Source organism: Nymphaea colorata, chromosome 13 (genome assembly GCF_008831285.2).
Source record: "Nymphaea colorata isolate Beijing-Zhang1983 chromosome 13, ASM883128v2, whole genome shotgun sequence".
Classification (NCBI taxonomy): domain Eukaryota; kingdom Viridiplantae; phylum Streptophyta; class Magnoliopsida; order Nymphaeales; family Nymphaeaceae; genus Nymphaea; species Nymphaea colorata.
The window spans coordinates 5,393,573-5,404,423 of NC_045150.1; the positions used below are offsets into that span (position 1 = coordinate 5,393,573).

Sequence of the window (10,851 nt, forward strand, 5' to 3'; positions counted from 1 at the left end):
ACGTAAATCAGATCCAAAATTATAGGAGGAGCTACGTTTTTATCTCTTGCTGATGTCGTCAATCTTGATTCAAAAACTTTCCTTGAGAGAATGTCCTCCGTTTAAATAATCTGAGAATTTCAATAATGTAAATCTTAAATCCACTTTACATAAAAAACCATGGATTTAAGGTCAGATTGGAGGGGAGGGGGTCCGACATTAGATCTGTGGATCTGAGATCACAGATCACCATGGATCTGAAACAAACACATCCTAAAGCCTTTGCTGAACAATATAATAATACAAAAAGGAAGCGGGGAAGCATACAACTGTTTCTTTTGTTATATGGATGTGCTTCAGCGTAGGCACAGTTGCTATATCTTTTGTATTCAAATACAAAATAATAATAATTTGTTTGTTTGATAATTTTAAAGCAAGCTTACTTTTTAAACAATATTAATTCACACGCGCAATTACCAACCTATCTAGCCTAATTCGCCCTCCTAATAGGAATCGTTGTTGTATTCAGTGCATGCAACAAACCCTTTAATCATTGAGTTATCTCAGCGAAAAAATAAGGTTTGTTAATGTTTTATAGCAATAAAATGTCAAGAATCATTGTTACGTGTGTAACAAGTCCTTTATATCCGTAAGTAACCACAGTAAATGAGTAAGAGTTTGTAAGAGTTAGCAATGCTAATATTTCAAAAAATTATTGTTAAATTTACATGCTTTCTCAAAAGGAGAAGAAAAAAGAGCACAGGTAAGAAGCAAGTTCGATGCATCATTGGGACATGCTAAAGCCAATCCGTAGCCTCCATAACACAAACTTGTCCAAAATATATTAACATATATAGATATCTAAAGATACATTTATAAAAGGTATATTGCATGGTCCTGTTTGAGCTATTCAGAACATCATATATTCAAGTATGAACTTAGTTTTCACATTAAACAATACATCAAATAGCTTTAATTGTGTACTATTTTGATTGATTAAGCTTTATGCACGAGCTTTCAGTTAGTGACTCTTAAATCAGATGACATTATAGTATTACATAAATATCCGTTAAGCCTACGTGTTTGATTCAAACAAACAGCAAAACATAAGTTGCAGCTGATTCAAACACACGCCTCCCGTGTCAGGGGGTTCTCTATGCGTCGGCCATGGCTGATCAGGGAGGGTACAAATGGCACAAAATCACAAGAATAAAGGGGCTGCCAGATAAGCCCAAGTGTGTATCAGCCATGGCCGATGCACACCTTCCATCGGAGAAGATAAACACAGGGAGAGAGTGCGGGGAAGGCGTGGGATGAAGACAGAGATGGAGAGAGAGGGTGAGGAGACACGCCCCTCAGTCGAGGAATATAACGACGAGAGAGAGAGAGGGACGTACCTTCTGTCATAGCCACAAAAAACAACAGGTATTATTTTTAAAAAAATGTTTAAAATGTTAAGGATAGAAAAGATGCATCATGGGCACGGGAGCAGTGGCAAGGATGGTTTCTTCGCTTGCGAGGGAAAAATGCATCATGGGCGCGGGAGGAAACTTCAGAGGCCTGTTTGGAATTTTGATTGCAGAATGAAAATCCGATTTGATTCCAGAATTCTGATTTCAAAATCAGTCCAAAATTCTGGAATTAAAAGTTTACATCTGGTTAAGCGATTCCTGAATCAAATGCCCCACTCCCCCTGACTTCAATACGTAATAGCTTTGGTGGTTTGTGCATGCAACCTTCGGTTTTGGCATGCAAACTTCATATTACTCGATACAAGTTATTTTCTGCGGCCTGCTAGGTCCATCACAGTCCACAGATAGAGGCTACAGCTCGTAATTGCGGCCCGAGTTCAGCCCGATTCTTGAAAACTGAATCAAAGCCCGATTAAAATAAAAAGATATATTTTAAAATATAAAATAATATATAAATATAATTAATTATAATAAAATACATATATAATTTTATATATAAATAATATTTAAAAAACATATCAAGCCGAATCTGGTCCTGTCAAACTAACCTGAGTTGACCCGATAAGTTGTCTAGCCGACCAGGCACACTTTTTTCAAACACAAATACCAGATACCCAACCCAATGCCCATCCTTAATTACAGCTGGATCTAGTAAGAGCATAAGCGTCACAACAAACCATATAAGGTGCAAACCACCACATTGTAAAATTGATACCGTCCATAGATATTGTTTTCGAGTTTTTCTCGACAAGGTTTTTTTTCAAGTATTTTTTATAAAATTTTTATTTGTGAAGACTTTTAATGAAATAAACAAAATCAAAATATTATGTAAAAATAAAATAAATGAGAAACTGAAATAATATCTAAAAAATATTTAATTAAAATGATAAAATTGATAAGGTAATAAGCATCAAACTACAAAATAAGCAAGAGGAAATGAAACAATGAAGTAAACGTTGAAAAAAATGAAAACAAAAAAAAATAAAAAAGAGCAAAAGTTGAAGAAATGAAACAAACAAAATGAAAAAATGAAAAATCGCAAAAATAAATCGTGATAAAATTGGAATAAATTGATTTTGATGTTTTTCCAAACTCTCACATATTTTTCCCATTCTGTTCTTTTTCTTTCTCTTTTTAATATCATGATATTTTCGAAAATATCCGATATCTATGGTTGGAACTTGATACCTCCAAGAGCCTGCCTATTTTAATCGTAATTTGGCAAAAGGGCCAAAATAATTTCACCCCGCTCCAAATACAAATTGAATTTAACACATAAAATCGCAGCATGCTTGCCTGGACATCCAGCTAAATAGGCTGCCAACCGTGCCTAATTTAACCAGTCTTTTTAGTTTATCTTTCTGCTGCGTTAACTTGCCATATTTTCACGATTTCTATTTTATCCATTTTTGAAATCAATCCAGTCAACAGACTATGGGTGAACCAGAGAGCATAAAAGAAATTGCAGATTTATCAGAAACGATCAAGAGTCTGGTGGAACAAGCATTCTACTTATGCCTAAATATTCTGCTGCAAAATCTTCATCATTTTTCCCCAACATTTCTCTCAAGCTACATTGCAGGTCCCTGCGTTTGACAACCCAAAACCTCGGTTTGATTCTCTTCTCCAGGGAATAACTAAAATATCTAGGATATTCCACGACTTCTTTGATTGGTTTATCCATGATATATACAAGAAATTCCAGCTTCGGCTTCAATACTCCTTCAATGCTGTAACCAAGTAAAGGAGAAAATCTGTAAACAATTGAAGCCACTTCCTTTCTTGACAACCCTACCTTCATCAAATAGTCCATCCTGTTCATGCGAGAAAAACAAAAAATGTCCCAAGTCATACCAACGCAGTAGTTTCTCTGATTAAACAGCAACATAAAGACGGCATCATTTCCTGAGTGAAAGGTAAGACTGATCTCTTCCATAAGACAATTTTCCAATTGTACATATACAAAAGAAAAACAATAAAACTTAGAGCATACCGTGGCTTTAGCGTGTTATGTATACTGCATACAAGAAATTCAGGATACTTTCTGATAACTCGTGGGAAGTGGTCTTCAGGAATACCAAGATCAGTAATGAATCTGATCTTCTCCTTCAATGTATTCTCAATATTGGCAGCAAAAATTTCTGGGCAACGACAGAGAAGCTTTCCTATATCTCTACTTTCAAAACCAAGTTCTTCCATGAAGGTGACCACCTAACATAGAAGAATCAATGAACCATGACAAAGAGAGTTTCAGCCAAAATTTCTACGAATATGAGTTGCATAGCCAAGAACATTTTTCACAAGGTGTAAATTTCAAACCCCAACCTGCATATCTAAAGCAAATAGCTTTTTGAAGCATAAACGAGAATAATATGCAACTGGACACTGATTAGACAAGCATCGAGTATACTCATTCTTGATTTTTTTTTTTTTTTTAAAAAAAAAGAGAGAAATTGTCACAGACTTTCCAGGATCACAAAGCTGGATCTCTTGTTCACCAACTAATACTGACACAGCTCTAGCAGTTCTGCAACATCAGTCTTCCCTTGTCCTTTGTCATCCTTGTTCGGATAAAGCAAGTAATTTAAGAATTGACACCCATTTGGTGAGTTCTTCTATTCCCACCATATGATACCATGTAACACTTCCTATCATCCATGGGCTATTTTTACAAAGAAACCGTAGATTGGCTGCTTAAGTTGGTGGTGTGCATGTGTACAAGACGAAAAGGTAGGTTTTAGAATTCAGCCAAACTGTTGTCTTCTGGCATTCATTTCAAAATTCATTTTAGAGTACGCAAGTGAAAAGATATAAGTTAGTACCTTTTCAGTACCTAGCAGTAATCTTGGTACCGAAACTCAAAAGAATTGCAAATTCAAGAGCATGAGGTGCAAATCCTTGTACTAGACAAGATAACATAGACCTGCTTAACCTTTAACATAGTTACAAACAACTGCCTAACATTTAAAAAGTTGTAAAGAACCCCCAAGTTTGAGTCACTGTCACAGATATCATTATATTTTTGAAAATATCACAATATTAATAAGGAAAACAGAAAAAAAAATTATATTTAAAAAAATGAAAATAAATTTCCTCGTCTTTATCACATTTTGTTTCTTTTTTTTTTTTGTTTTCTCTCTTTTTTTACATCAATATCATCATGAGTTCATATAAACTTATGTAAAGCTATTTATCATAATTAGCCTCTCATTTATTTTATTTTAACATAATTTTTAGATTTTTGTTTTCGTTTTCCTGAGATTTTTCCAAGATTTTGCTGAGAAAACAACTTTGAAAAAAAATATCTGAGCAAAACCTTGCCACTAAAAATCTGAAAATGACATTTGTGACAATATTTTGTGCAAATAAAATAAATTCCAAACACACTTCAGAAATGTTGGCTCATGGAAAACATTAGATTGATGTTTAAAATACACATTTTTTATTTAAAAAAAGAACTTCCAGAAAGCATGATTCTTTGTCCTTTTTCTCCATCTTTTGGATGATCAGGTTCGGTGTTTGCCATTCTTAATTTTTAGGTTTTCTTGTGGAAGAAAAGAACAAAGATGTGGTGAACAGTCAGCTACGAAGCCAGTCCAACAGCCAGCTCAGTTTCCTTTGAACGGTATATATTGGGGGGCTCAGCCCCTTCTTTCTACCATGCTTTTTCCAAGCAATGGACGAATAAAATAGATTTATTTTTATGTTGCTTGTACCATGGGGGACTTTTGTTAGTATTTGTGGGGTTTGATTTTGTGTTGGTGCAACTGCACATGTAACTGATCTTTGTGAGATTTTGTGAGTTAATCAAGTCTATATAAACTTGATTCTAGAGAAGATTGAGGGCAGCTTTACAATACTAACTTGTGTCAAACCTTAGTTAACTAAATGGTGGCTGGTAGAAGCAGTTGTTTGGGAGTTGCTGATAAACATTAGGCAGTTATTTTTAGTTTTTGAAAGTCAAGCAGTTGCCTATAAATAGGTCAAAAATTCAGCAGTTTTCTTTCTAAAGCTTCAGCAAAGAATTTCACCATCAAGTAGCAAGAAGCAGAGTCGTTGGGATTTAGGATAAAATGGGCTTATGGTTGGGCAGGTCCAAGAAAAAGTCTTCTAGAATGGAAAAGGCAAATATTTATGTGCAACCAAAATCTTGGGAAATTGGCCATTTAAAGTATTCATTATCGAGAAGGGCAGCTTAGGACATTGACATGCCATCGGTCATAAGTAGTCACTTCCCATTTCTCATGGTCGTCCAGATTACTTTTATTGAAGCAAGTGAAAACACTTCTCTCTAGAAAAACCTTTCACATATTTGAAGTTGATTCATTGCTTATGCACATCAATGACATGAACAAGTGGTGAAATGCTCCCATGACTCAGATGCATTATGCATTCCACTGGCTGAGAAACAGAGGACTCTTCTATCGGCAAGCCTCAGCAGTCCCATGGGCCTCTCATACGTCATGTCATATCTAATGGTGATATAATGATCTCTATTAATTTCATGCATTTTGACATTAATGTATTTATATTGATAAATTATTCCAGTTATTAATAATAATATTCATATTTCCTACCTTTCATTTACTATTCATCCATTTCTTCCAACTAGATTCCAAGAAATTCCATCTCAGTGCCAGGTGATTCCTCACAGTAGAACACCCCACTTTTGACTTTCCTTATGCTTTGAATGTTCAAATTCCCCTTCTATTCCAAAGATGTGCTGTCCACTCCAGCAACCATAGGCAAACAACCACACAATTTTGAGCTATTCAATTTTAACTCTTGCTTGAGAATAGTTGGAGGAGATAGACAAATGAATAACTTTAGCAGTAACAATGTGACAATCAAAGCCCAACAGAAGATTTTTGACTCTTAGTTATCTGCTTCCAGTTCGACCACATAGTCCTGAGAAGGGAAGATGGATTTGTTACATGTTACTTGTTGAGACCTTAGTATGTTTCTGTTTCGCACATACATGTTTCTGCTTCAGAGATTGTATGCTTATCACAATTTCAAAAAATAAAAACATATCAGTGGGAAACTAAGATGAGGACCTTCGTGACACAGAATATTTTCTTTCCTATGTGATACTTTTGGAGGCATTAACTATCACAGTTCAATGTCCTTTATGGCGATGACTGGTTAGTCACTAAACCAGAAAAATGCCCCATGGATGAAGGATCAGAGGGTTTGGTTTGTACCAACACAACTATTACAACTAGATGCCATGTGACAGAAAAAAAAAAGAAAAGAAACGAAAAGAAACAAAGTTAATTGATAAAACCATTGTGCAGACACTAAAAGACCCTAGATTATGCACCACTATTATTTGGGCAAAAATATATGCCAGTTCATTCATAGATCTAGATGGAAATGCTAAGGATAGAAAAGAGAAAAAAAAAGAAACATATACGTACATCTTTCAGAAAATTTTGAAGGAAACGTAAACAATAGTTTAAGTCTTCAAGTTAATAAAAAAACAAACCTTCAAGAGCTCTTGAGGTCTCTGCAGCAACAATTGAGGACTAGAAGAAATAATATGTGCAAACTTTTGGCTTCTAACCCCCAAATCAACAAACTGTGTTAGCACCAACTTCATCCTTCCAGTTGAACATCCTAATATATGAGGCCAGCTTTTGATCGCACCAGTGATACTGGCTTTTGGCACCTAATGATAAAAAGAATTGCTATTGTCATTGGCTGAACATTAAACTAAGAAGAAAGTTGGCATGAATATAAATGTCCTCATGTTCTAGTCACATGCACATACAGTTTAAAAAGTATGTATATACAACTATTACTATTATCTAGAAGAAATAAATGATTAACACCACCTAACAACAGCAGGAGTTGTTGAAAATGAAAAGACAAAATAGGTGACAAAATGGACCATATTTTTTAAGAAAGGTAGCAAATTAACCATATCTTCTTTCTTTCCCCTCCAAAAAATTGGACCCTAGCTAGATAAATAATACCTACTCTTGCTAGGTGGACAACATCAGGGGTGCTCTAAGAACTATCCAATGGCACTTAACCAACGAAAAGGATGGAACACATTATGCATGCCTATCCACTGTTAGGAAAGAAGGGATTAATTTTTTATTTTCCAAACTCAGATATCAGTACAAGGATGTAGAGTAAATTTCAGCCACCATTTCAAGGACAAAATATTATATCAAACAGATAAGGAAAAAATTCAATATAATTGCAAAATACACCTCGCAACTTGAAATAGGCCCCGTTCATTTTCATGCACAGGAACACAGATATCAAACAAAGATTTAATATTTCTCTCTACCATCTCTTGATTTTTCATATGTATAACAGACTCGGCAGTTAAAGTATGTAATGACCAAAATTAATAGAATGGTGACAACAAGTAAGGAAAAGAGAAGCCAAAATATTCACCTTTTCTGCACTAAGTAAGAAGACAATTTCTCCATAGTTTTTTTGGATACAATTTGAGAGAATCCAAGGGTACTTAACCAGCAGCTTTCCCATTTCTTTGTCCTCTATGCCGACCTGAACAGAAACATGATTGATTGGGTTATTTACATAGGAGAAGCAGAAAAACAAACAAGCGCCTAACGACCTCACCAGCAGTTTGGTGTATGATTACAAAGCAACTTATTGAAGAATTATCTGTTGCTGCTAGGTGTGGCAAACAATGACTACAGGTCATGCATCATGGCTCATTAGATGCACAAGTACATCCATGTATATGCATATCTTAGTAGTCTGCATGTGTGTGTGGGTTGGTGGAATGGTGGGTGAATGTGTGACCATATGCATGAATCACAGGTGCAGTGGCTTGTAAACTGTATTGAAATTACGCGGAGACAAAACTCAATATTGCCTAAAGAGAGTTTCATTACACACATTTGATGTTGAAAAAATAGAACCAGGAAAGTAAAACGGTACAAAAACAAGAAGAATCAGATTACCCTTGCAAAAAACTTTATTCTGGGGATAATATCCTTCTCGATGTTGTAAAAGATAGTGGGAGGAAATAGTAAGATTATCATTCCAATCAGTCCTTTTGGCACACCAGCTTCTTCAAAAAATTGCACCAACGGCTTGATACTGGAATCAATTGACAGCAAAAGTACACGAGGAAAAGATTCAATAAGATAAGGAAAAGAGGCATCCCCTTGATCCAACATGTTTAATCCTCCACGCCTGGCTTCCATCTAAAACATGGAAGAAGTATCAATGATAAGGAAATCAAACCTTATCAAATATGAACACAATTGTAAAAAGGTGACATGTTGAAACTTGAAAGAATCATCAGGCAACATCAGAAGATGAAGAAAATTCATAAACTGAACTGACCTTCTCAAAGTATGACAGAGTTCTTTGAACATCATCATCAGCAGAAATAGAGAAGTGCTTCATCATGCGACGAGCATTCTTTCCAATCAATTTCACTCGGTCCCGTTCAGAAAACAATATTTCTTTCACAAACTTAACCTGTAAATCACAAAATATTAAATAATTAAGAAAGTAAACCGAAACCAAGAACAGTAAAACAGGCAAACCCAATAAACTTCAACAAAAAAACTCAGTATTGAAAACCAGAACATTAGTCAACAGACCGATTAAATATGCATCCCAGGAAAGATAAATGTCGGTCAGGTGCTGTAGCTAGATACCTAGAAACGCATTGTCTTGATCAATGACTAAAACGTAATGACTTTGTTTGCCTAAAGCGCTAGTCAGTGGTTAGTGCTTAGAGGCAAAGGCCAGACTAGTTGGGGCCAAGTCGAGACCTGACGAATTCAAATTAAATTTTTAAAATGAACTTTTAAAACAAGGAAAACGAAAAAAAAAAACTGAGATTTTCATCCGTTATAATTTGATTACATGGCTTGCTTAATGTAAAAAATTGGAAAGAAGAGAATTGCTAATAAAGAACAAATAAGAAAAGTTTCCAAACCAGGTGCAAAGTACGAGAACCTACAAGTTCGGAACTTCGATCACTCCGACCTAACAAACGGAAAATAGCAACTGTTTTTTGACCCAAAACCGACTTCAACTATATCGGAGTGCCCAGAGCATCGCAACAAAAGTCTGCTTATAGAAGCATGCTGAGAAGGGATTCTAAATTTGAACTCACAGACTACAAAAAGCATGAACTACTCTAATAATGGAATCATGGTGAAAATCTTTTAAATTCAATCAGAGAGCTAAAAAGAACAGACATAATCATCTAAGCTGATGAAAACCCAAATCTCACACCTTCTCTACAAGCTCGACGAGCCCGACCTTCCCGGACAAGTAACGCGCAACGTATGTGGAGGTGGAAGAGCTCAAACCAATGCTCTCCAAGAAAGGGATTAGACCATTATCTCCTTTCTCTTTAGCTACGTACCAGACCTTCTTTCGGAAACCGAGGCTACCCGCCTCCCCCTCTTCAATTTGCCACGAGTTCCATAACCCAGATTCGTCCAATTCTCTGACATTTCCAACAAGTGTCTGAATATATGCCGGACATTTCGACGAAATCTCTATCGCTTCGTTCTTCGACACCCCTAAACCTACAAAAATATCAAAGACCATATTCCTCGCTTCCTCTAAGTCATCACTACCGGAACTACCACCACCATCGGCGATCAAATTCTCAGGGGAATCGGCAGAAACACCAGTGGTTACTCTCTTCCTTCGTCTGAGTGATCTGCCTAAAAATCTGACTCGACCGCATATCGAACGCGGAGGGGTTCCCGAGGAAATCCTCGAGGAACCAATGTGCTCCAGAGCATGGGCAGTGCAGTACTCGCGACGGAGACGGCGAGATTCGAGGAGAAACGTGAAGCGTGAGGGTAGCGAGACGTTCGCAGACATGGCCGGGACATTGCCGCGAAAAGAAGCGGGACTGGGCGTCTGTTACTGCTCTCTAGCCGTTCTTTGATATTTTTCCGGGCAGATTTTTATCTTGAAGGAAGCTATCGTTCCCATTCCCACCGCAGTATGAACAATTCGCGTTTTGGAGACGCGCTTCAAAAGACATTCCGCAATTATCAATACCATGTTCCAAAAACTTAGAAATAAACATGAAAAGTTGAATATTTACTTAGGCATTTTGTAAGGGAAGGTCCATATTTTCTAAGTATGCTATTTATGTGATCAACATATGTACTTTAACAAATGCAGTTGTTCTTAAAATTCTTTTAGTTCTTAAAATTCTTTTAGTTCTTAAATTAGTTCTTACTTTTAGTTCTTAAAATTCTTTTAAGATTTAAAAAGCTTGTTTTGAGACAGTTCAAAGAAATAATTCACTGAATCGTGACAACTATAACGGATTCTAACACAATATGTGTAATAAATATCAGAACGTTGATTAGACCAACTATGTTAGTGGATCGAAGCAAGAGTTGTGGCCATTGCCGCTGGTTTCTCC

General features: G+C 36.1%; 1 protein-coding gene across 1 annotated transcript; it reads right to left on the reverse strand.

The window, feature by feature from the left end:
- Window positions 1-2,904: 2,904 nt before the first annotated feature.
- Window positions 2,905-10,453, reverse strand: LOC116266592 (transcription termination factor MTERF9, chloroplastic-like). Its single transcript, XM_031647856.2, has 7 exons — window positions 9,693-10,453; window positions 8,787-8,924; window positions 8,399-8,644; window positions 7,863-7,976; window positions 6,940-7,122; window positions 3,445-3,662; window positions 2,905-3,265 (listed from the first exon to the last, which is right to left on the reverse strand). Exons 1-7 carry the CDS (start codon window positions 10,293-10,295, stop codon window positions 2,935-2,937), a joined length of 1,833 nt encoding a protein of 610 aa, XP_031503716.1. The 5' UTR covers window positions 10,296-10,453; the 3' UTR covers window positions 2,905-2,934.
- Between the last annotated feature and the right edge of the window lie 398 nt (window positions 10,454-10,851).

Bases quoted from the DNA above. Each gene is read 5' to 3' on its own strand.
- LOC116266592 (XM_031647856.2), bottom strand. From the start codon at position 10,295: ATGTCTGCGAACGTCTCGCTACCCTCACGCTTCACGTTTCTCCTCGAA. The intron at 7,123-7,862 runs GTGAATATTTTG...TTTTATCATTAG, and splicing joins TCTTACTTAGTGCAGAAAAG to GTGCCAAAAGCCAGTATCAC. The intron at 3,266-3,444 runs GTATGCTCTAAG...TCGCATGAACAG, and splicing joins CATAACACGCTAAAGCCACG to GATGGACTATTTGATGAAGG.